This window comes from Pelobates fuscus, chromosome 6, assembly GCF_036172605.1.
Source record: "Pelobates fuscus isolate aPelFus1 chromosome 6, aPelFus1.pri, whole genome shotgun sequence".
Lineage (NCBI taxonomy): Eukaryota > Metazoa > Chordata > Amphibia > Anura > Pelobatidae > Pelobates > Pelobates fuscus.
The window spans coordinates 131,106,154-131,133,266 of record NC_086322.1 but is presented as its reverse complement, the minus strand read 5'-3'; the positions used below and the strand labels follow the sequence as shown (position 1 = coordinate 131,133,266).

Below are 27,113 nucleotides of genomic sequence, written 5' to 3'. Positions count from 1 at the left end.
GGCCGAGGGGGACGGGCGAGTCGAATACCCTTGAGAAGTCGACATACAAAAGGATGCCTGCCGATAGGGGAACCATCCAAACCCTTGTGGCCGGCCGAAATAGCCGAGCGGGATAGGTTGATCGTGCGGTAAGCCTTACCCGAATCAAACAGGGACGTGAGGAACTCCAGGATCAAATGTAGAGGGGCAGATACGGGATCCACTGCCCGTTCCATGCACCAACCAGACCACGATCTCCATGAAGTTCGATAAGCTGTTCGTGTGCCTGGGGCCCAGGCGTTATCGAGGAGTAGGAGAGTTGACTGCGGAACGTCTGAGACAACCCAAGGTCCCCTGAAAGGAACCACGCTATCAGGGGCAGCTGGTGTTGCAACACCAGGTCGTGCGAGTTCCCATCCGGATCCAGAAGGAGGTCCTGGAAGGTTGGGATCAACCGAGGGAAATCTATGGACAACTCCATCAAGCGAGGGAACCATGGCCGAGATCTCCAGAGAGGAGTGACCAGCGCCACACGACAGTCGTGGCGAACCAGTTTCGAGATCGTGCGTGCGATCATGTTGAACGGGGGAAAAGCGTACAGGCGACCCTGTGGCCAGTCTTGGAGGAAGGCATCCGTCGCCACCGCTGCCGGGTCCGGTCTCCAACTGTAGAACTTCGGCAGTTGTGTGTTCAGCCGTGATGCGAACAGATCCATCTGGAATTTTCCCCACAACATTTCCATGCCCTGGAACACCGAAGCGTGCAAACGCCAATCGCCAGAGTCTCTTAAGTGTCTGGAATTCCAATCCGCTCCCGAATTGTCCAGACCCGGAATGTGTTCCGCTGTCACCGAGACGTTGTTGTATAGGCAGAACTGCCAGAAATCTTTTGCAAGCATCGCTAACATTTTGGACTTCGTACCTCCCAGGTGATTTATGTAACGGACCGCCGACACGTTGTCCATCTTGAGGAGAACGCAGCAATTCGCCCGCCCTGGGGTAAGGCTGCGGATCGCGAACGCCCCTGCCAGGAGCTCTAAGCAGTTGATGTGCAACGACTTCTCCATGTCTGACCATCTGCCTCCTGTGGAAACGTCTCCACAACGAGCACCCCAGCCGTGTAAGCTGGCATCGGACTCGATTACAACGTCCGGGATGGAGCCGAAAATGGCCCTCCCGTTCCACGCCTCCATGTGTGCCAACCACCACACCAATTCGTCTCTGGACTCCGCATCCAGGCGTATCCGAGATTCGTAGGAGTGACCTGACCGAAGGTGTGCCCCTTTGAGCCGCTGGAGGGCTCGGTAATGTAGTGGACCTGGGAAGATCTCTTGAATAGAGGCCGCGAGAAGGCCAATTATCCTCGCCAGTTGCCTGACGGACAAGTCTGGGACGCGAAGAGCCCTGCGAATTTCCTTCTGGATGGCTTTCACCTTGGGGCCCGGTAGAAACAGAAACTGTCGGACGGAGTCCACTTTGAAGCCCAGGAATTCTATGGACTGGGCGGGATCCAGGACCGACTTGTCCCAGTTGATCAGAAAACCTAACCTCTGTAACAGGTTGGTAGTCCACTCTAGGTGAAGAAGGAGATCCTCCTTTGATTGGGACAAAATCAGAATGTCGTCCAGGTAGATAATGAGACGAACCCCGCGGGTTCGAAGGAACGCCACTACCGGCTTCAGGAGCTTGGTGAAACACCAAGGAGCCGAGGAGAGACCGAAAGGCAGGCAGGTGAAGCGCCAGCGACGCCCATGCCATGTGAAGTGGAGATAGTCTCTGAACTCCGGAGCAATAGGGACCGTGAAGTAAGCGTCCTTCAGGTCCAGTTTGGCCAGCCAGTCCGACTGGCGTAGAAGGTCTCTGAGGCAGTGTATACCTTCCATCTGGAAGTGTTGGTAACGCAGGAAGGCGTTGAGGGGACGAAGATTTATCACAGGGCGGACTCCGCCCCCTTTCTTGGGCACCAGGAACAGATTGCTCGTAAAGCCCTTGGCGGTGAACGGCAGTTCCTCTATAGCGCCCTTGGACAACATTTCTGTGACCTCTGCGGAGATCATCTCGTCCTGATCTGGTGGAAGAGATAGTTCCCTGGGGGAATAAAACTGGACAGGCATGGAAACAAATTCTAGGCGATACCCCCTTACGCACTGCAGAACCCAAGCGTCCGAGGTGATATTTTCCCACTCTCGGTAAAATAGGGCCAACCTCCCCGCTACTTGAATGGCAGGGGAAGAAAGGGTACTTACCATAAGGACGTCTGCCGGGGTTACCACCGCGGGAGTACCTGGAGCCCCAGGCCCGACCTCTGGCCGGGAAGAAGGGAGGGGTTCTTTGGTCCTGAAATCCCCGGGAGGGAAAAAAGGAACCTCTGGTTGCGCGGAATGCGCCACGGAAACCACGGCCGGGTGGACGGTTCCTGCTATGCCCGGCCCCTCCGAAAACCTTAGGCGCGAACACGCGCTTCATATTCGCCTGTGCCTTGTCAATGGCAGTGAAGGTCTTGACAAAAGACCCCATGTCTTTAACAAAAGAGGTGCCAAACAGCAAACCCTCATCGGTCGGATCAGGCTCCGCCACGGTCATAGTGGCCAGTTTAGGGTCTATCTTCAGGAGGATCGCTTTACGCCTCTCAGTGGACATTGCCGTATTGGCGTTTCCCAGTAGGCATATCGCCCGTTGGACCCAACCTATGGCCACATCCACATCAACAACCGAGTCTCCCGCCCTAGCAGAGTCGAGGAGCTCATAGAGCTTTGATAGGGGTCCCAGCGTATCCAGGATCTTGTCCTGGCAACCCTTTAGGGAGTGGTCAAGGCCCTTCTTAGATTTCCACCCCGACTTATTCAAAAACTGGGCAATCTGCGGATCAATGTCAGGGGTCTTGCATGCAGAGCCCGGGAGGGAGGGTCGTGGGCATTCGGCGCGCAGCTTATTGCGGCCTTCTCTAGAAAGGGGCGTGCGGATGCGTTTAGCCACATATTGGGCAATATGATCCGGGGGGACCCATTCAGCGGACCGGGGGTGGCGCAAATCGTCAGGGTCGAACAGGGGGTTACCCTGTGGGTCAAGGATCGCCTTGGAGTCCCCAGAGGGGCCTAACAACTGGCCCCGGTCCATGGCGGAGGACCCCGAGGGGGTGACGCCCGTAGGGGGCAAATCCTCGCCAGAGTCATTATCATCAAAGGAGTCGTACTCCATAAGGTCGGATTCATCCTCCACACTCCGGTCGGTATCCGACCCATCATCAAGGGCTCTAGCCCGTTTCCATAATCTAGCCTTTTTAGCCCGGCCAGGGGCTCTTTTGCGCGTGGGGTGCGCGCTATCTGTGACCGCCTCCAGCGTGTCAGTCATGGCAGGAAGCACCTGCATAGAGGAGTGGGAGCCGACATTCTTAGACTTAGTCCTTGCCTTACGGGCACCAGGCACAGTCTGGGCAGGGGAAGGGGAACCCACACCTAGGGGGGTAGTAGGGACCAAATTAGGTAGAACCACAGAATGCAGGGACTGTGAGAATGAGGAGGAAACAGCCCCCATGGCTGAGGCAATAGCCTTCTGAATTGAAGAAGCCATAGTGGCCTCCAGCATGGCCTGAAACTCTTGAGAGGCCATATTACCCTCAGGATTATCGGAGTGAAAGTCCCCAGGGGGGCCTACAGGGCCATCCTCCCTATCCTGCATTTTGCAAAACCACAGTTTAAGTTTAAGAAAAACTGACAAATTATACTAAGGGTTGAGTAACCCACAGAAATAACAGGGAGAAACAAAGAAGGACCAGACCGTCAGAGTGCCAGGGGACCCAGAGGACAAAACGAGGCGACCGACCGCACGGCAGCACTGCAAACAGGACGGAGCCTGCCCAAAATGGCCGCCGCACGTGAGGGAGGCGCTCGCGACCGGGTGCCCGGCGGGGGAAGGGGCGCGTGCACCTGAGCCGCGCGGGCAGCCGGTGAGAAGGGAGAGGAGAGCACTCAGCCGCGGCCGAGGGCAGGAGACGGCCGCTGCAACGAGGCAGAGCCGGGTCCCGCGCGGGAAAGCGGGAGAATAGGGGAGGGAAGGGAAGGAGGAAAAAACCTCCGGCTAGAAGGGTAGAACCCCCAAGGAGTCCGAGGCACTGACGGTACAGGTCAAGACAGAATAGAGTGCACAATAAGGCAAACAGAATAAATAAATACAAGATGAATACAATTACATGTAAAACACCAAATTGAATAATCAGAGTCAAGAGCAAACAAGTAACACTTATCTGTCTGAGGAAGCAGCAAAGAAAGAGGGGGATTGTGGGAGACACAGGACTTATATAGCTACTTCCTCTACCATGTGATCGGCTACCCGTTATGCCTATACAGTTTTTTCTTTCATTTTGACAATATTTATATTCCTCTATCTTTGCTGCTGAGGAAATAAAGAAAGAGTTATGCATAATATGAGCCTCCGTGTCTTTAATAAAATTATGTTTGTTAACCAAGACCTTTTATGGTTAACTTATGTTTTCAGAAACAATCTTCCCATACCAGAAACTGATTTGCAATCAGGGGTATCTCATTCTGGTGTTTGATATAATACATACAGATTGTTTTGTATAAAACAAAGAAACAAATTTGCATTACCTCTGATAGCATGTGGTTATCACCTACATAGGGAGTGGAGGAGGTGACTGTGGGGTCTGACCTGCAGAGATTTATGGAATACGTATTGCATCCCCCAGTAGCAGTTCCACTATTTCATTGTATAAATGATCTCCTGTTTAAACTGATAGTAGATATATTGCAGCTGCCGTCACTATCACTAGTCATGTGTGCGTGTTTGTATGCAGATACACGCAAAGTAAGACCGAATTTATATCATGCCCCTACAAGAGAGCAATTCTGGACACTTGATTGACAACTCTGAGGAGACTCTCCTGGAACTGGAATAAAAGGGAGTTTTATATATTTATATACTTGTCTCTATACCGAGTCCAGTTGCCTGTTCGCAACTACATATTAGTTAGTAGGGATGACAGTGCAGTACAGGGTTAGATGGTATAGATGGAGGTATACAACATTTTACTCTGGCTGTGAGATGGCTTCTGATTTGATTTAACATTTGTAAGTCATTTGAAGAAATTAGCAAATTAGTAGTTACGTTTTTTTAAAACTTTGTGAATGTAAAGCCAAAATCTAAACAAATATTTTCATCAAGCAATATTTTTACATAATTCCAGTGAAACGTTCATTGGGCTTTGTGTTGTTTGAGACGTGATTAGCAGGAAATTACTTCACTTTACATTCTTACTTGCAGTGAGTCAGAAGCATTAGAAGTCTTTGTTAGGAAGTTGATTCCAATCTTGAGATAAATAATGTGCAGTTGCAGTGGCGTGGGAGGTTTTCAACATGTTAATGGATTATTCAAATTGCCATTTTTTTTTTTTTAATTGTGACTCAAACTGAAACCGCACCATATTATTTGGACCCAGGGATGCAGACACAAGCAGATGTTCTTTCTTCAGGCTGCTGTGTAGCCTCATTCTGTTCCTCTTTTTTCTAATGTACAGTAAAGGGCTGCTGTATGTAGTTTAATCTTAAATCCAGAACTGGGAATTAGATTTGGCAGCTAATATATTAGCACCTGGTTATATGCATATTATCCCTAACTCTTTGTAAGTGTATTTGTAGTATATGTATATAGTTTAGGGGTGGGGAGTATCCTGTTTTAATTCCAGTTTATAAAAGTGTCAGTTTTCTATGAGAAAACAGTACTTTTAGAATTTAAATTGGGAAACACCCCGCTGATAGTCAGACAGCCAGGGAGGTTTGCTTCCACCTTACTATAGCTCCAATGAGCTAATGGTAGTGACAGGGACACTCACAGGAGCCTGTTAGTGCTTGTCAATGAGAAATCTCTGACCATTTCACTGGCTTGATGAAAATGGGAGGGTTTGCAAAGTCTGCAGGCATAAGAACTTTTTCAATATACCAACATGCATAACTAAATGCATTCATGTTTTCATTTGGGGTTAATCTACTAAATAGCTTTTTATTTTCTCTTTCATTACAATTTTCCTATGGAGTGTTCCTTTTAGTCACATAAAAAATGGAAGAGATCTGTTTTATGTGCATGTTTGCTTATGCCCTTCAAATCTGTGCTTTGCATTCATAGTTGCATCCTGTATTTGGTAAGGACAGACCGATTATTAGAGCAAATATTTGTCATTTTTGATGATTAAATGTGTACAGTTAATAAGTGGATGCTGAAAAGGCAGGCTTTCAATAGTCTCCACCTAGGTTATTTTCAGTGAAACCACAGGGAGCTGAAAGTGTTCTAAATCAGGTGACACCAGACAGTGGCTTAAATGTGTCTTTCTTTACATGCAGTGTCTTGCGGTATTCAGCTTTGTTCAGATAGTAAGCTCAGTGATTTCAGATAGGCATCAGATATTTGATATGCATAATAAATGATAAATACACAGTAGCCAAACGGGAACTGTTATAGAACATATCAAAACTAAACAAGGGTAATTATCAACCTGATAATATTGGTGTTTAATATAATTTGCATCTTTCATTTCCTATAGTTAAACATTTTAAATTGTTATACAGATTAATGCATCACTCTTGCACAATCGGTTTACTTTTGCAATTTACAAGGGAGTTGCAAATTGTAGACTGAAGTAGCAGATTTGAAATTACATTTTTGTGTCTCCAATCTTTGATTTTGGCCTAGAATTTGCAGTTATCTTTATCAGTTCTCTGTTTAGATAACATATTGCTAGTGACACATTCTGCTAGAGCACTCTGATTATGAAAAAAAATATGTTTACCTGTCAAAATGTGTATATAAGAGTGCATTCTACCTCCAGAAACATACTTTTGCAATATATCAAGCCATACCATGCACATGCATGTTAGTGCTAGTTTATTCCTCACAATATCCTCCATCATTCTAGTAATGAAGTTGACAGAATGTTGGAGAGACATGAACGCCTCAAGCCAGAGATGTTCGCTGAGCTACTTCAAACTGCTAATACTGCTGATGACTTCAGAAAGTGTCCGGTAAGCAGATCAAAGAAATGGTCATTTATTGGTATGGATCCACCAGATATTATTTTAAAACCTAGAGGGAGATAATGTCATTGGTAGAACTACATTTTTGGTTACTGCACTTAAGTGTTAAAAACTGTACTATAGTAAAGTACAATATTTATCTATCAACACTTTATCATTCACAGTAAGTGGTTACACTAGTTATGTTGCTTTGTTTTGTGAGTTTTAAGTGTGTGTCTAGGTGCTCCTACATCACGTAAAAGACAAGTCACCTCAAAATTATTATTTTTTTCATATATAATCCTTTTATCAAGTTTTGAGAAGAAATGGTTTTAGGCACCTATGGATCAGACTATATTTGAAAACCGTTTTTATTGTCCACAGAGACTCTGACCCAAGGGGCATGTATATGGTTAAATAATCCTGTCATACTAAATGTAAGGATTACATTTAATTTATTTTTTATTTTATTTTTCCTTTTAATTCTTGATCAAAGGATTGGTATATTAAATACCGTATATACTCGAGTATAAGCCGACCCGAATATAAGCCGAGGCCCCTAATTTTACCCAAAAAAACTGGGAAAACTTATTGACTCGCGTATAAGACTAGGGTGGGAAATGCAGCAGCTACTGGTAAATTTCTAAATAAAATTAGATCCTAAAAAAAATATATTAATTGAATATTTATTTACAGTGTGTGTATAATTAATGCGGTGTGTGTGTATAATGAATGCGGTGTGTGTATAATGAATGCGGTGTGTGTGTGTATAATGAATGCGGTGTGTGTGTGTATAATGAATGCGGTGTGTGTGTGTATAATGAATGCGGTGTGTGTGTGTATAATGAATGCGGTGTGTGTGTGTGTATAATGAATGCGGTGTGTGTATAATGAATGCGGTGTGTGTGTGTGTGTATAATGAATGCGGTGTGTGTATAATGAATGCGGTGTGTGTGTGTGTGTATAATGAATGCGGTGTGTGTGTGTGTGTATAATGAATGCGGTGTGTGTGTGTATAATGAATGCGGTGTGTGTGTGAATGCGGTGTGTGTGTGAATGCGGTGTGTGTGTGAATGCGGTGTGTGTGTGAATGCGGTGTGTGTGTGAATGCGGTGTGTGTATGAATGCGGTGTGTGTATGAATGCGGTGTGTGTATGAATGCGGTGTGTGTATGAATGCGGTGTGTGTATGAATGCGGTGTGTGTATGAATGCGGTGTGTGTATGAATGCGGTGTGTGTGTATGAATGCGGTGTGTGTGTATGAATGCGGTGTGTGTGTATGAATGCGGTGTGTGTGTATGAATGCGGTGTGTGTGTATGAATGCGGTGTGCGGTGTGTGTATGAATGCGGTGTGCGGTGTGTGTATGAATGCGGTGTGCGGTGTGTGTGTATGAATGCGGTGTGCGGTGTGTGTGTGTATGAATGCGGTGTGCGGTGTGTGTGTGTATGAATGCGGTGTGCGGTGTGTGTGTGTGTATGAATGCGGTGTGCGGTGTGTGTGTGTGTATGAATGCGGTGTGTGTGTGTATGAATGCGGTGTGTGGTGTGTGTGTGTATGAATGCGGTGTGCGGGTGTATGAATGCGGTGTGCGGGTGTATGAATGCGGTGTGCGGTGTGTGTGTGTATGAATGCGGTGTGCGGTGTGTGTGTGTATGAATGCGGTGTGCGGTGTGTGTGTGTATGAATGCGGTGTGCGGTGTGTGTGTGTATGAATGCGGTGTGCGGTGTGTGTGTGTATGAATGCGGTGTGCGGTGTGTGTGTGTATGAATGCGGTGTGCGGTGTGTGTGTGTATGAATGCGGTGTGCGGTGTGTGTGTGTGTGTGTATGAATGCGGTGTGTGTGTATGAATGCGGTGTGTGTGTGTATGAATGCGGTGTGTGTGTGTGTGTATGAATGCGGTGTGTGTGTGTGTGTGTGTGTGTATGAATGCGGTGTGTGAATGCGGTGTATGTGTGTGTATGAATGCAAATTGCCATAATACAGACTATTGACTCGAGTATAAGCCGACTTGGGTTTTTTCAGCACAAAAAATGTGCTGAAAAACTCTGCTTATACTAGAGTATATACGGTATATTTTATTTGTGACAGTTGTCCTTCAAATGAAGAAACAAAGGGTGTTCAGTGAAACACTCTGATTAGGTCTCTTTCCCCAAGTTCATGCATGTTTATTCATTTTTTTTTTTTTTTCAGAGCAATTGTGGCCAAAAGATCAAAATCCGCAGAGTATTAATGAACTGCCCAGAGATTGTAACAATTGGTTTAGTTTGGGATTCCGAGAACTCTGACCTGACGGAAGATGTTGTGCGTAACCTGGCTACACAACTCTATTTGCCTGGGGTATGAAAATACTTTATTTTTCCCATGGAGTTTTTGTGCGTGCTTGCTAGCTAAAAACCTTCAGGCTGATTCTTAAAATGCTCAATTTCACCCATCTTGTATATAGTAACACTGAAGAATCACGGGTACATATGCTCCTTGCATACATTATGATACAAGGAGCTTCCTGTTACCGTCTTCCTTTATCCTATCAATTGTAGCTGTACACTAACACTCTATTTTGTAGGTTCAGGTGTACTTTTACAATAAAAAAATTAATAAAAATCTTGCACGGCATACAAAAGATATGCTACCTGGCCAGGTAATTGGAGCTTTATATGTATTTATGGGATGTGCACAGTGCTGCCATTGGAAACAATTTGTCAATACTGTAATGAAATTGCTCATCTAATAAACCTTCAAATCGAGATTACTGGGGTAACGCTTAGTAGCTATCCAGATCCAAAAACTAGGACTCCCATTATCCTTTAGTAAAAACCTAGGACTCCATGATAATACACATCAGAATATGCTGAGCAACACAAACCAATCACAAACAAGAATTCATTTATTAAACATTACATATAATATATAGGTAATCTCATATGTATATTCATTTACTGGATATCCTAAGTTGAATGAAGTACTTCAAAGCATTTGTCCAATTTCCTGGCTAATATAAACCACATGTGGCCAAATCAATAAAATCAGGCATTTATTGAAAAATGGCAGGATGGGTGGGGGGAGGGGGAGAATAAGGAAACCCATGAATTGGGATAGGTACAATGAATGAATGCCAGTGTGTTTCTATGAATTTAGATCTTGAACTTTTTTAATACAATCTATAAATCAAGAGTTGGTAAGATACCTGTGGCTATATATATATATATATATATATATTTGGTACTAAACATTTAGAGTATGAATTTATGCTAAGTAAGGCTTTGTCATGTTATTGTTTAAATTTTACTTGAAATCTAATAACTTCAGGTAATAGGAATGATATGTTGGACTACCCTATATATAAAGCTTAATGTGTACCTAATTCAGCCTGGGTAGCTAGCTGTTTAATGAATTCACTAACACGCTGTTCTTCTATAGTTATTTTTTAGGGTAACCGATGAGCAAGCAAAAGAGAGTAGACTTTACCTTGTGGGTATGATCTGCTACACAAGCAAACACTACTGTGCCTTTGCCTATCACACAAAAAGCGCCAGATGGGTTCTTTTTGATGATGCGTCCGTGAAAGAGGTAAATATTCTAGGTTTTGATCTGGTCTCCTTGTGAATATGAAATGTTTCCAATATGTAGGTAGTCTGTGATCGGATTGTTGTACTAGATATTTTAATGATCTCTGCACGCCTTAATAGTTATTATGCAGCCTGACATACAGTGTATATGAAGGGTTAAATGCTTTATTCACATTTTTTTTTCCTGCTAGGGCTACAATATACTTTTCAATAAATTAATTCTGAATTATCCAATAAAACACATCAGTGGTTTTTAAACTTTAAATGTTTCTGTACTTAAAGATTATCTAAAATGTAATGGCTTGATGCATTGTGGTTTTCTGAAGGATTATGCATTTCTAGCTTGCTTTAGGATTGTTTTCATATAATGTTTGTTATTGGCTTACGGCTGTCTTTGTGTATGGATATTTAATAATGAAGTGAATAAATAGTGTTAACCACAGAGTTTTATGAATGTTTATTTGTATAAAACAACAAAACACTTATTCTGGGTCAGTGATGTGAATGCAGAGACAGTTAACATAGAATGTGATGGATAATGTGATCTAATTGGAGATGACCGAAAAAACGCACATGACTGTTTGCATTTTAGGTGGTTGGTTCTATTTTTGGAGGTTTTAAAATAAGCATTTCAGGTCCATTTCTTTCTCTAAGCAATACAGTTTTGTATTTAAGAGATGAATTTTGGCTTTGGCATTGCCTTAACCTGAGACATCTAATCTATCTTTTAGGTTGGAAACAAATGGAAAGATGTGGTCACAAAGTGCATTCGCTGTCATTACCAGCCTCTGCTTCTGTTTTATGCTAACCCAGATGGCACAGCAGTTACTACAGAAGATGCACTAAGACATGTTCTGCAATGGTCTCACTATAAAAGAGTGTTTAACCATGAGGATACAGGTAAGTTAGTTACTGTTTAGGGTTTAAACTGCCGAATCAGTCAGCCGAATTTAACTTATCATTTTTATTCTTTCTTTAAAGGATCACTATAGGGTCAGGAACACAAACCTGTATGCCTGACCCTATAATGCTAAAACGACCATCTAGCCCCCCTGGACCCCTCTTGCCTCCATAAGTATAGCAAAAGTTTACTGTATTCAAGCCTGAAGCTGTAACTCTGGATGCTGTTAGTCGCAGAAAAACAAGCAGTCTGCTGACCTCATCAGAAGTGGTGGCCTGATCCAATCACAGTGCTTCCCCATAGGATTGGCTAAGACTGACAAGGAGGCAGATCAGGGGCAGAGCCAGCATGATTCAAACACAGCCCTGGCCAATCAGCATCTCCTCATAGAGCTGAATTGAATCAATGATTCTCTATGAGGAAAGTTCAGTGTCTGCATGCAGAGGGAGGAGATACTGAATGTTTGGATGCATTTTAGACACCCATGACCCAGGAAGGATCTCTAACAGTTATCTGAGGAGTGGGCAGTGAAGTTATCACTAGGCTGTAATGTAAACTGCATTTTCTCTGTGTTTACAGCAAAGAGTCTGAAGGTAATTGAACAAATTCAATAAACTGTAGTTGTTCTGGTGACTATCGTGTCCTTTTAAAATTTTGTAAAATCCACTCAGTATCTCAGTATCCCCGTTCTTTGCAAGACAGCAAGGGAAAGTAATCTCTGCAGCTTGCTGTAGTTGACATGTATATCTAGACCTTTTAAAGTATGTGTTTGGTTTAAAGAGGAAACTACACATACCGAATATGTTTGTGATATAGATATATACATTCATATACACGCGCACACATTATTTGTGTGTGTTGGCAGATCTAGATTTTCCAGTTTTGCCTGAGATATGGTTTCCAGACTGCATGGAGGCAATCTCTGCAATATTCTCTGCTCATTACAGGAAATATTTGTACGGGTGATGTCACCATCTGTGCAGGAAGCCCAGCAGATATATTTACTGTGCATGTGAAAATAAGAAGGGGAATCTAATGGGAAAACTTTATTTTGCTTGCAAAGGTAATGAAAGAACATCAAAGACTCAAGAGTACAACAGAGAGGAGTTTGTAGAACATGTCTATCAGAACAGCGGGCCCGTTCCCCAGATGGAAGATCCTGGATTTAACAGAGGTGCTGTACAATCCAGCGCTGGTAGAGGACCTGGTATGCTACCTATCCTGTTTACACTTGTTAACATACATGTTTTAAATCTGGCAATTGCACAAACTTTGCAAAGTTTCATACAACTATATTACTCCATTGTGTTGCTGTTTATTAATACAATTTTAAAGGGACAATCTAGACCCCATAACCTCTACTTTTTATTTGGGTGCAGTCCATATGTGCAGCATTTCATATTGAAACGCTGCACGTACATGCTCTAAGCCCTGTGACTATTTCCGTGTTTTAAAATGGTCATGCTGCCAGGGGTAACGCTTTAAATAAGATATTGTCGGTTTCTAATAATTCAAACTGTTTGGTTTCTTTAAGCCCCCCCCCCCCCAACTTGAGTATTTCATACCAAAATTGTGTAAGCCTCCCTTCAAATCTTTTTATATTCTTTATCTTTCTCATTTCACATTTGATGAAAACATATGAGTGGATAACTTGTCAAAGAGTAATGAAGTAATAATTGCCCAGCATCTTGTACATATAATAGCAAGAGGAGGAAAAGGCTGTTGTGCTTAGTACTCGAGTATATATGTCAGATTAGTTTTTTTTTGGTATAGTAGAGTTCCTGTCTTGGTGCCCTGAAAGTGGAGTTTCCATCGGGTCCTGTGTCTAATGTGTGAGCAAGAGTTAATTACACCCATGGTGGAGATTTCCCTCCCTGAAAGAAGTAGTAGGTGTAAAATTCTGTCGTCAAGCAAAAGTATGGGAAGGGATTGGGGGGAGTTTTAACAATGTTATCAATTTTTACCCCATGTCTCGGTTGGGAACCTGTACTGATATTGCACAGGTGATATTCTGGAGTTTGGTTTGGACCTGCTTAGAAGCCCCTGTCCTGTATATGCTTATAGTGTGGGTACTGTGTGGTGACACTGCCCTGTATCCCCTTTATAGGGAGGTAGGTATTGGAGTAAAAAGGTAGTAGCAAACAAAAGTAAAAGAGAAAACAACAATAAGGTAATATCAACTTTTCAACTGTGTTACTGGAGAAGTCCCTGGTGTTATATGGGATCTTGGTAGTGAAGACATCAACCTCCATGCCTTGGCTGGCTCCCAGTCAGGTTGCAACATTGATAGGCGAGGTGTGCCGTCCGCGGCATGAATTCTCTGATCCTTGCCAAGTCTATAGTGGACAGGCTCTTTCTCTCATCAGTGGAAGGCGAATCAATTTGCTTCTTCAGAAGATCTCCTAGCGACTGATAAGTTTCCGTATGGTGAGTGGTGCCTTCAGTGATGATCAGGACTGTGCGGGGTAGGCGCCATCGGTATGGCACTTAGTTTGCACGCAGCAATTGAAGCAATGGTCGCAGGGATCGGCGTGAGATCTGGGAAGAAGAGAATTGTGGCACAGTCAAAGGTAAGTGGGGTCTTTCCTCTCACTGCCACTTGAAGGAGGACTTTGTCCTGCAGGGACCTAAAGTGGAGGATCAGGCCCGGTGCAGCGGAAGGTGGCGCCCCAGGTGGCTTGGGGATACGGAACATGCCATCTAGTTTTATGGCCTTTGCGTCCTTCGGTGATAAGTAGGCTGCAAATAGCCATCTGACAAAGTGAGGGAGGTCGGACAGTTCCACCGATTCCGGGATCCCCCTAAGCTTCAGGTTGTACCTGCGTCCTCAAGGACATCGATCTTGCCTTCGGCTCGTTTCTAGTGCAGGTCCGCCAGGCCCTTCTCCACCACTACAAGCCGGGTATCGTGGGCGCCCTGGGTGGCCTCAGGTTGGACCAGCTTAGCGGTCGTGCTTTCAACAGCTTTCTTAAAGGGGGTCAGGTCGCCTGCTATGTTCTCACGCAGCTCCGCCAGCATCGCCTTAAGTTGGGCTGCAGTGATTGGGTCACAGTATGCCTCTGCCGGAGGGTGGTTTCTCCTTTGCCCGGTGTGCAAGGCACTTTCCAATGGACCCTAGGCTATGTTTTACGAGGGGTAGAAGGAGCCCTCGTCCATGCGCGCCATATTGTCCCATGCGGCCTTCTGTGAATTCCAGAACAGGTCGCTGATATTTTGCCCCAGCAGGCTCCTGTCAGGCTTATGTTTCTTATTTTAACGGCCCATAGTGTAGCCTCCAGCCAGGGGAGTGTCTCCAGCAAGATTAGGGGAGTGCTTTCTCTCCAAATTCCGACTTTTAGGGCAGCATTACACGGAGCTCATGGAACATGCAGCCATCCAGGCTCCGCCCCCCACCTCCCTTCAACTTTACACCACAACATGTTTACTTTAGTAATGTATTCTCTCCTGCCCTGTTGATTGAACTTTAATCAAACGCTCAGGAGCCTACACTAGAATACAATTAACACTGCAATAGATACGAAATTTAAATAAAACACACTGTGCAGGAAGGGATGTTAAAAGTTTAAGCCCTTTTTATAAAGTGTAGGTCACATCCAGGGGAGGTGTGGCTAGGGCTGCAGAAATTGTGATTTACTGCTTAAATGGCAACGCATGAAGCAGTTAGGTTGTAGGAGCTTGATCTATAGCACTGATACCCAAAAGGTAGATCCCCAGATGTTGTAGAACTAAATCTCCTATGATGTTGTGCATGTCTTTAGAATGCTTTAGAATAGCAAACCATCATAGAAACTGTATTAAAACATTTAGAGATCTACCTTTAGGGCACCCCTGATCTGTAGCCCAAATCCACTTAATTAAGCGAACTTTGTTTAATGCTTTGTATCCTTTTAATTGTTTAGTACCTAATGCAACTGTTAACCAAACTGTACATATCTGAATAGTCTACCTCATTTTTCTCTGTAAGTACTGAGAAAATCTTGCATATACCCAGTTTCATTCTAACATTGTGTTCTTTAATAGTTAAGCTAACTCGCAATGATCAACAAGAAAAGTGTAAAGATCTCTCCAGAGAGTGTGCTCAAAGAGCTGCTAACCTGAAAGGCAACTCATCCTCACAAAGAAAAACTGTGGACAAAGTGCAGAAGAAAGAAATTTCCAGGCCAAAGGGTAATCTTGAAATTATTTTTATTTATTTTAATTCACTGTTTTAATTATTCACCATACTTGGAATTTGGAAGATTTTTATATAGGAATTAAAACCTTTGGAGCTCAGTTAATTTTGGCATTATTTTTTATTTATTTTTTTGCACATATTTGCTTCAAATGTGCAATTCCCATGGAAATTCTCCACAGTAAAGTTTAGTGATAAGCCGGTTTGTGCCATTGTATTTTTATTTATTTTTTTTAACTTTAATTTTAATATTACAGATTGATGTTACACGCAAAAACAGCGTAAACTAAGCTTAATATTGATATTATTTATATCTGTATGTAAGTTATTTAATTTTATGTTTTAGAAACCTCTGGAGGTGAAATTTACCAGCCAAAGCCGTATGCTGGAGTACAGACAAAGTCTGGTTCTTCTACTGCTGGTACTGGCTTTAGACATTATCCTGAGCCGAACGTTTACCACAGTCAAGGGAAAGGACCATACAAACATGAGAGGCCTGTACATCAGTCAAAGCAACCTCTGTCTAGTACAGTACATGCTACAGCACCTGAACCAAAACCAGTCACTCGAGTCAAAAGTAGTAGTTCAATCGGATATGACACGGACAGCAGCCAGGACTACAAAGAGAGGGCAAGTAATCGAAACCGAAAACAGTGGCGGCCAATGCGGGAGACACTCAATGTTGATAGCATCTTCAGTGAAAATCAAAAAAGCCCCAGACATGTGACTAACTCTAAAAGTAAAAACCAGCCTGTCAAGGATCAGAGCAATCCATCCTCATTGAAGGAGAGTCCCAAGCGCAAGGTCCTAATGACCATTTATGAGGATGAAGTAAAGCAGGAATCTGGCAGCAGGAGCTCTCTGGAATCTGTTGGGAAAAATCAGGTCGAAAGGAACAAACTTAACCCTGATACCAAGGCATACCACCTAGAAAGCTGGCAGATGCAGAGAACGGAGTCTGGGTATGAAAGCAGCGATCACATCAGTAGCGGATCAAGCAATCTGGATTCTCCCATTATTGAAGGAACCAGTTTCGCTGATTTAAAAAACATTCAAGAAACAAGTATTTGCGGGTAAGTTTTGACTTAACAAAAATCTTACATATATATTATCTATCTATATCACAATTTGTTTTCAAGACCCCACTTGGTCTGTTCTTCAAAGAGAATCAGTATGTGCCAACATATCAGATTAACGAAGCAAATGATCAAAATCAGTTTTTATCCCCCTTCTTACTTGGGTTTTGCTCCCCACCTCCATTACCGATGCTGGAGAGCTGGAAGCTCCTAAGCAGAGGCTTCCATTAGCTTTCTCGAGCTAAGCCATGTTGCAATTATTCATTTATAATTGTTTTGAGAGGTGGAGTTCCACAGGAAACACTGTCACATACTGATTCTCTCTGAAGAACAGACCAAGTGGGTTCTTGAAAACAAATTGTGTTCTAAGAATTGTGCATTAAAAAGCAAGGCAATATCACAAAGTAGGACATGGTCTTCTCTTGAAACACTATGGTATTATTCATGTCACTTCAAGCAGTAATTACATTTATTTTAAATGTACACTCCAAACATCACATCAGTTTATGCTCATTGCACAGTTGTATTGAAAGGAGCTTCATGCCTTTCTGTGTTGTGCACTGCAGCAACTTCCAATAAGCCAACATTTGGGAAGCTATGTCCATTTACACATGTTGTACAATCCTATATAAATTGCACAGAGAATCTCTGATCATACAGAAACCTCACACCATGAACAGTTTTTTTTTTTTTGTTTTTTTTTTTTCCATCAAAGAAATTGAATGAAGTTAAGCTAAAGAGAAAGTTTGTGCCTGTGACTTCTCATTGCTTGCAGAGTAGACTTTTTTTCCATATCATTTTATAAAGTAAACCAGTGAAAACTGCTGAGCGACATATGCTGATCAATGTTTTCTAGGGTATAGACAGAGCTCCCTGCAAACAGAGTGGGTGAGTCAAGATTTGCTGTTGGCCACCTCCTGGTCAATGCAGAAACCACAGATATGGAGCAAACCAGATCATTTCAGTTTAGTATCTAGTTATTATTAGTGACATCTCAGATGTTTTAAAGAGAGCTGAAAATGGCAAATTTAAATATGGTAATCCTTAAACAGACACTAAAAGACTATATGAATTGGCTTTGTCGCATTTAATGTGGTATCTCTTAGTGCGTGGCTATAATTGATTTTAGCTTCTTTTCATTAATAGAGAGATATTATTTTCATAAAATGTGGCACATGTGTTTGCCGCCTGTTCCCTTTCACTGCTATACAAATATGCTGCTTAGTGGTCTGTTGGGAGAATCTGATGTGGATAAAGATTAACTTTCGAGAGACTGTAAAATTCTTTTGGCATTGCCGATCTTTGGATAATATTGATGGGAGAACAAATTTTAATGCTGGGAAACACAAAAAATAATTTCAGAGTACTGCAGAAACAAGTAATTACTTTCTTTCATTTTATTGTGTGTTGAGATTTTTAAAAAAAATATTTTTTCCACTAATGCCGATTTACAAATCCACAGGGAGTAACTTAACTTTTTTAACATTGAATACTTATTAAAAATGAAATTTAAAGCTCCACAGGAAACACTGTCGCAAATAGGCTTACATAGAACAAACAGATCTAGTAAATACACACATTAAAATGTAGTAGAAAATGTTGATTATATAAGCGATCAGGTTTCTATAGAGCATCATGCTAGGTAATTAATTCCCCTGTTCTTTATCTGATGTTCATATTCCTTTTTGTTTTTATGGCCTTTCTTGTTTTTATAACTCGCTAACTGCATACATTTTCAACTTTATTACACGTTATATGCTTATATTTAAACCCTTGTGACACATACATATTTGCCTTAGGTCTTTGTGTAACGTTCTCTGTCATTTCGAAGAACAATTGGCATTCAAGCTAAAATAACACTGTGTGTGCTGTGAGCTAGCTTTCAGAATGCACACGTCAAAATACAGTTCTAGAACGGAGGTTGTGATTTGATGTTGCAGACTGTAAATCCCATGGATCATTCATTTGACTCTAATTAGCCTTCGATTATGTGAGTTCAGTAATCAGGACTATTTGATAGCATTGCTGCACAAATATGATTTCCCTTTTGTCATCTATCAGTTTATTTAACCCCTTAAGGACACATGACATGTGTGACATGTCATGATTCCCTTTTATTGCAGAAGCTTGGTCCTTAAGGGGTTAAACATGCATATTTGCCTTATGGTTGATTAAGCAGACTGTTCTCTACTAGTTCCTAGGATATTTGTAGGACCGCTGTCAGGCTTGTTACTAGAATACCTCAGATTCTACTCACAAGAATTTAGGTAGATGTGTCATAGACCAACAGATGGATTGAAGTAGTACAATCCATTTTCTTAAAAACAGAATTTATATTTACAGTCAAGGGGAAAAAGTACACCATAATAACAATAGTCTGTTCCTTAGGTCTTAAAATAGGTATATCTAACCTCAGATGAACAACACATGACATATTACACCATGCTGTGATTTCTTTAACATAAAGCCAAACGTGAGAAGTAATATGTGAAAAAATGAAGTACACCTTTACTGCTTCCATATGGAATTAAGAGGCTAAGTAGCAGACCGGTGCTGCTAATCAAATGCCCTCATCAGCAAAAGTGACTGTGACTAGAAAGCCAAGGTTTTAGCAGATTGCTGGTCTTGAGCATTCAGGTATGTGTTAGTACAATGCCAAGGAGGAAATGCATCAGCAATGATCTTGGAGAAGCATTTGTTGCTGCCCATTAAACTGGGAAGGGTTATAAAGCCATTTTTAAACCATTTGAAGTCCGTCATGCTACAGTGAGAAAGATTATTATAAAAGTGGAAAACATTCAAGTTGCCAATCTTCCCAGGAGTTGATGTCTCAGTAAATTCACCCCAAGGTCAAACCATGCACTGCTTAGAGAAACTGCAAAAAAAAAAGGTTACCTCACAGACTCTACAGGCCTTAGATAGCAAGTTAAATATTAAAAGTTCATGACAGTACAGTTAGAAAAAGACTGAACAAGTATGGTTTGTTTGGAAGGGTTGCCAGGAGAAAACCTCTTTTCTCTAAAAAGAAAGTGTCAATATGACTTAGGTTTGCAAAGTTGCATCTGAACAAACCACAAGACCTCTGGAACAAATGTCCTTTGGACAGGCCATACCAAAGTGGAGATGTTTGGCCCTAATGCACAGTGCCATGTTTGGCAAAAAACAAAACATCATATCCGCTCAAGCACTTGAGTAGTGAGGATATGGGCTTGTTTTGCAGCCACAGGAGCTGGGAACCATGCAGTCATTGAGTCAACCATGAACTCCTCTGTATATCATAGATGGTCTTATATTTGACTCAAGAATACTGCCTGACAGTTATACTTGGTTGAAATTGGGTCATGCAACAGGACAATGATCCCAAGCCCACTAGGAAATCTTCAACAGAATGGCTGAAAAAGTTAAGAATCAAGGTGTTGCAATGGGCAAGTCAAAGTCCAGGGCTCAACCCGATTGAAATGCTGTGCATAAACAGATGCCAGCAAACCTCCATGAACTGTAAAGAAGAATGGGCCAAAATTCCTCCACATTGATGTGAGAGACTGATAAGGTCCTACAGATAATTATTACTTAAAGTTATTGCTGCTAAAGGTGGTTCTACAAGCTGTTGAATCATAAGATGTACTTTTTCACACATGGCTTCTCCATTTTGGCTCTATTTTTGTTAATAAATCATGACCATGTAATATATCATGTGGCGTTAATCATCTGAGGTTGTATTTACCTAATTAGAAGACCTGCTAAGGAACAGATAATTATGTCCTGATATGAAAAACCAAAGAATTCAAAGAGGGTGTATGTTCTTTTTCCCATGACTGTATATAGATTTGTCATTAAGAAAATACTAAAACAAGTAGTCCTATTTTTAGGCCTTTATTGCCTAGGGGTTAAACATCAAAATTTTATTAAATTTGAACTTTTAAAATGCAATGTCAGGTTTCTTTTTAAAAGACTGTGTGTAAAAAAAAATATATATATATATTTAATAAAAAAATTCTTTGTGTCTGTATTGAAGAATACAATGTTATACATAAATGTTTATTTAACATATTGTGTATTATGCTTCAAATCTAAAATCCAATTTTAGGAGTGGTGTCTACAGGAATGGGGAGTTTTGCATCACCTTTCACCTGGTACATGTAGTTCCAGGTGCCGGGCAATATTTGTTTTTTGTTTTTTCTATTCCTTTAGCCCTGCTGCACGCAAGAGGGGGTCTACAACCGGGAAGGATTAGTGCCAGGGCAGGGAGCATGTGGGCACATGTGGCGGGTACCGACCACACTAATTGCTCCCTTGAAGTGCAGCGCTTCCTAATGTGCCAGAATACCTGCACCTGCATTCTGACTCGCCAAAACTTAAAGGAGCAATTACTGTAATCTGCACTCGCTTAAGGTGCAGACCACTTGCTCATCTGTACCTGGGCTACCAGTAATCAAGTAGGCCCATATCATCTCTGGATAACACACAGACAATTGTCTCCTTTAATATCCCACGAAGTGCCCATAAAAGCACTGATTTATTGGTCAAAAATAGTGTGTGTGTATATAAAGCAACATATATCAGACAGAATCATCTCACAGGCAACTCTGGTATATCTAATAAAATATGGTATAAAAATGGCGTAAAATGCAAACCAAACTTCCACCAGTTCCTGTATCCATGGAGAAACCAGACAAAATGCAGATAAGTTGGATGGAAAGACCCCTTAAGGGGATGAATGCCTTTCACGTCTGTTAAAACACTTTATCAACATAACATTATCTAAGGTATTGATGTGAATATAAAGGAAAGCCCATTAGCAATCACTAATGCGAGAAACCACATACCTAATCAGAATGAGAGGGGGAAAAAGACATCAGCCCAATGTATACCTAAATAATCAAAATAGTAATACAATGTTGCATGATTGCAAATGTTTACATTATCTTACATTCAGTTCTTTCTAATAAAAAGGGAGCAGACCATAGAACAAGAGAGCATTAAAGGGACACTATAGTCACCTGAACAACTTTAGCTTATTGAAGCAGTTTTGGTGTATAGATCATGCCCCTGCAGTCTTAGTGCTCAATAATCTGCCATTTAGGAGTTAAATCAATTTGTTTGTGAACCCTAGTCACACCTCCCTGCATGTGACATGTACAGCCTTCCTGAACACTTCCTCTAAAGAGTTATCTAATGTTTATCCTTCCTTTATTGCAAGTTCTGTTTAATTTAGATTATCTCCTGCTATGTTAATAGCTTGCTAAACCCTGCAAGAGCCTCCTGTATGTGATTAAAGTTCGATTTACAGAGCAAGAGCTAAAATTGTTTAAGGTAAATTACATCTGACTGAAAGTGGAACCAGTTTATTTTTTTTATTTTTTTTTTCATGCAGGCTGTCAATCAGAGCCAGGGAAGGTGTGGCAAGTGCTTTATAAACAGAAACAAAGTGATTTAACTCCTAAATGGTAGTGGATTAAGCAGTAAAACCCAAGAGGCATGATCTATACACAAAAACTGTTTCATTAAGCTAAAGTTGTTTAGGTGACTATAGTGTCCCTTTAAAATATAAACACTATACTGCTATTGGTTCTTGCTTGCTAACCTTGCTTCCCATACAAGGATGCATCGCCTAAACTTCCTACTTCTTTACACATACCAAGTTCAAATAAGGTCCAAATTATAGGAAAAGCCTAATAGGAAAGCCTAAACAAAAACTATACCACTGCCAATTCTTATTTGTTAACCATGCTTTCTATTCGAGGGTACCTCACTTAAACTTTGCTCTAATTCACAAATTTCAAGTTCAAGTAAGGTCCAAATATACATATACAGAAGAAGAGAAACCCTCAATGTAAAATTTAAACTATATGAGTTTCTATCTGTCAATTTAGACCAAATAATTAATCTTTCCTACAAGCACTTGAAAATGGCTCTCCACTGGATGGGCTGTCTTAAAGGAATATTTGGTAATTGCGATCGTAAGTCATATTCTTAGGACTGCTTATTAGACTGTGGTTGTATGTTGATGAATTGATCATAGCAGACTAACCCCCACGAAAAGAATACAGAGAAATAACCTGCACACTCCATCTACACTAGCCTGCTCCTATATCGATTTCCCTCATTCCCTATACCAAACACCCAAGCAACATCCAATTTATACTATGACACCACAATATTGAGTGATTGTTATTTTTTTTTTTAAATGGATATTTATACAATATAAAGAATACACATTCAATTGTTAAATGCAACCAACAATTTATTTTCTGCTATAATCCGACTCCTACATAGCCATAATGTGATGGTTGATGATCCCTAGGGAGTCATTGGAGACCATAAAACGTCCCTAAAAAAAAAAAAAAAAGAATCCTCCGGACCGAAGTCCCTTAAATATAATAAATACAAATATCTCAGATGAAGGTCTCTTCTAGAGTACCTAATGTCTAAATACGTGTCTCTAACATATGGATCCATATGTATGCCATAAAGTTTTGGGTTTTTTTTTTTGTTTTTTTTTGGAAGAGTCCTGTCAATTTAGAGCTCTAGGCAGGGGTCACTCTCCGAATTTTATTTTTTTTATTTTTTTATCAGGACAAGTAGTTTGGGCTATCTCTTGAGTCTCTTGGAAAAGTAGATTTAAAAAAAATACAAATAAAAATTCACCCCTCTGTTAATGGATTGCAGGAAGTTTAGGAATTGTATGTTCTGTCTGGCTATATAGTGCTACTTGGCAATATATTTCATGTACTCCTGCATTGAAATAAATTGGTCATTGCCAATATCACAATGAACCACTGTGTGTACTATTGGTGTGTAATCAATTGATTAAATACTGCTGCACAGCACTTCCAAGCAGTGCCTTACAAATTCAAAATACATTGAATTGCATTGGGGAAAAATATAGCATTTCAATAAGCATATTTTTTACTTCCTTCAGAGAGCATTTACAAGTGCAGTGTTCTGTCATTTATTCATTTACACAAACCTATTTTTGTATGATAAAGATATTTGTCATTCTAGATCTACAGTATATTGTAAAATAATGTTGAGAAATATTCTTTACTTTGCATGTCAGAGGATTGCTACACCGAGAAACAGCTTAACTAAAACTTATTTGGAACAGTTTTGTCCACTCTGTGTTCAGTATAATGTAAACATAATAAGTAACGTATATTTCACGCACAAATAAAATCTCCTTGTTTTATTTCAGTGATAAGCTTCAGCCAGGAAATATCATACTTTCTACCTCTCCACGGACAAGAAGGCATTTGAATGGTAAACAGTTTGTTTCTTTGTGAGATGTTTTTGTGATTACATTATTTATTTATTTTTCTCGTAGTGGTAAGAAAATGTTGTAGAAAATGCTTTATAGCTCAGATAAGTGTTTTAATAATAAGTAACATAGGACATTTTAAAACATTATTGCTTATCACGTTAATAAAATGTTCTCTCGTGTGTGTGTGTGTGTGTATGTATGTATATACGTCCCAGCACTCAATGCTCCTGGTCTTTTAATGCTCCGGTGCTGTCTCCAACTAAATTGTATACGATACCAGTAGAGAGCATTCAGGAGTCTTTCAAAGTAAATTTCATCTGTTGCTTTATTGAGCAATTACAAATTCACACAACGTTCCAGTCGACGTTTCAGTCTGTTAAATACTTTTTTCAAGACCTTGATCTTGAAAAAAGTATTTTACAGACTGAAACGTCGACTGGAACGTTGTGTGAATTTGTAATTGCTCAATAAAGCAACAGATGAAATTTACTTTGAAAGACTCCTGAGTGCTCTCTACTGGTATCGTGTGTGTGTGTATATGTGTGTGTATATATGTATGTGTGTGTATTTAGCAATGCAGAGTAGGCACCTGCTTATCCCATACTGCAGGTGCCTACTCTGCAGCAATATACCAGAACAGTGAGGCGAGGGAGCTCTGTCTGTGATGATGATCTTCCTGCTCCCTCTGTGGTGACACAAAGAGACGGAATATGACGTCATTCCGGCCCCGCATCACTAAACAGTGCGAGGGAGGAGAGAGGAGCAGGAAGATCATGAAAGTCACTGGACCCTGGGGGAGAGGACTCCTAAAGGTAGGAGCAAGAATCAATACAGTTAATACGAGTGTATGTGTCTGTCAGTAAATGTGTGTGTCCGTAAATATATCTGTCATGGAGTGTTTTTGTCTCAGTGGGATTGTCAGTGTGTGTCAGCGATTGTCTGTGTGTGTTTCAGTAAATGTATCTGTCAGTGAGTGGGTCTGTTAAGTAAGTGGTTGTGTGTCAGGGTTTGTGTGTGTGTCATCAAGAGTGAGTGCCAGTGTGTCTGTCAGCAGATCCAGCCATTGGGGTGTGCAAGCTGTGTGGTAACGCAGGGCGCCATGACAAGAGGTGCCCAGCGGCCAACATGGCTTGCAAGTTGGGGACACCAGCATATTTAAATTTAAACTATTCCCTGATGGTCCACTGGTGCGCACCAGCAGTAGGTGGTCCGAACATATCCTCTCCGTCGTGGTTCTGGCGCTCAGTTAGTGAGTCAAAGAACAGGCTCAGAGATTCTCAACCTGCGCCTGTGACAACATTGAAAGCCAGAGTCGTGAAGTAGTGGGTATTATGATCTGAAACAGGACGTGCGCTTCCTGCTATTTACCACCGGACTGCCAGGGAACGGATATAGGATACCACTGGACCACCGGGGGCATTTGTGACCAGGCACTAGAGTGAGGGGGCGCTGCAGGGAAGAGTGTCGCAGCTTGGAACACGGTAGGACTGAGGACAGCGAGTGGCTGCTTTAGAATGCAGCCTTGAAAACTTCCCAGCCCTAGAAACTCCCCCAGTATGTAGCTGGCAAAGGAGCTGCTGAGTGTAGGTGGTGTTACACCAGCAATACTCTGCTGAGTAGAACTACCTACCCTGTCACATAACACACCTGAACACCAATTCAATTAACCTACCAACCAACCTGCTATACATAAGCCTATGTCTGTGACGGAGTGTGTTGTGTGTCTATGTATTGGACTATAGGTGTCTTTAAATGTATGTGCCTCTGTTTTTTTTTTTTTTTTTTTTAGGAATGTTTGTAACTGTGTTAATGTGTGCGTGTAGGTCTGTGACTTTGTTCTGGTGTGTCTGTGTCCATGATGATGTATGTCTCTGATTGTGATGGTGTGTTAATTCATGTCTGACAAGGTTATTCACTTAAACAATTGTCAGGAATACAATGCTTCCAGTTTGACTATTCTGTCATTCACTTTGAAATCCACTATGAATTCCTGACAATTCTTATTTTTGTAAATAACCCAGTATGTATGTATGTATGTAACTGTGTATATTGGTGTGTGTGTATATGTGTATACATCACTGTACATATACAGCAAACTGAAATAAGGAAAACTAATGTGTGTAATTGTGTGATTATGTATGTTGTAATTTAAAACGCGGAGTGCTGGACTTCCTTGTTTTGTGTACCACTTTGTGTCTGTCATTGAGTATTTCAAATCCGTGAGATTGTGTATCTGTCATTGAGTGTGTGTCAATGTTTCTGTCAGTGTGACAAATCATTGTGTGTGTGTGTCTGTCTAGATGGAGAGGTGGAGTAGCTGCAAAGGGGAGGGGTTAGAAAAATGACCAACGCCCACCTGGGGGCGCCAAAAAGAATGCTGCACCTGTCACTCTAGGATCCGCTTTGTGTGTGTGTGTGTGTGTGTGTGTGTATGTATATATGTAGACATGTTTTGCTACTGTCAGTTCCTCTTTAACTCACCCCAGTGAGGTTAGTAGAAACAGTTGCAGAGCAGTGAGCTGCCCTGTGTATGCTCTGGCAAACTTTTCCTGTGATTCCCTCTTAGTGCATGCACATTCTTAAGTCACATGTAGAGAATTGTGGCACAAAATGATAACTGATTAGATTTCTGATGATACCAAGCTCTGTAATTCAAAACTGATATACCCTGGTCTAGTCTGCAACCCATAATGCATCAGGAAGGAACAGTCTCTGAATGGAATACATGCCACTCCAAAATACTTGTTAAAAGCATTACCCTTCCTGATAAGCCCTTTCATCTTCTAATTTGTTAAATCCTATGGAATGTGTGTGTGTGTGTGTGTGTGTGTGTGTGTGTGTGTATATATATGTGTGTGTATATCTCTATATCTCTATATCCCCTACCTGGTATATACCTTTGATGCATAGTTGCTTGTAGATATATTTTTTCACTGACCAATCAGTTTGGCGACCTGTATTTGTTTATCATTTTTCACATTAGCCAGTGTCTTGATATTTACTCTACATTACTATACTTATATCCTGGAGATGCAACTAGCCTCATGGCTTTGTCTGCACTGAGATTATTTGGCATCTAATATTTTGTTTTTGGTTTATTATTTCATTGGGGTTAAGCCCCTTGAGACCCCTGG

At 41.4% G+C, this 27,113-nt stretch overlaps 1 protein-coding gene across 1 annotated transcript in view; it reads left to right on the top strand.

Annotated features, from left to right (window-relative positions):
• The window catches only part of USP53 (ubiquitin specific peptidase 53), a 69,468-nt gene that overhangs the window by 37,139 nt on the left and 5,216 nt on the right, over nucleotides 1-27,113 (top strand). Inside the window, exons 6-13 of the mRNA XM_063458253.1 lie at nucleotides 6,904-7,009; nucleotides 9,195-9,341; nucleotides 10,422-10,571; nucleotides 11,302-11,470; nucleotides 12,535-12,678; nucleotides 15,492-15,638; nucleotides 15,989-16,715; nucleotides 23,914-23,978. Coding sequence (XP_063314323.1) covers nucleotides 6,904-7,009; nucleotides 9,195-9,341; nucleotides 10,422-10,571; nucleotides 11,302-11,470; nucleotides 12,535-12,678; nucleotides 15,492-15,638; nucleotides 15,989-16,715; nucleotides 23,914-23,978 — 1,655 coding nt within the window. The remainder of the gene's footprint in view (nucleotides 1-6,903; nucleotides 7,010-9,194; nucleotides 9,342-10,421; nucleotides 10,572-11,301; nucleotides 11,471-12,534; nucleotides 12,679-15,491; nucleotides 15,639-15,988; nucleotides 16,716-23,913; nucleotides 23,979-27,113) is intronic.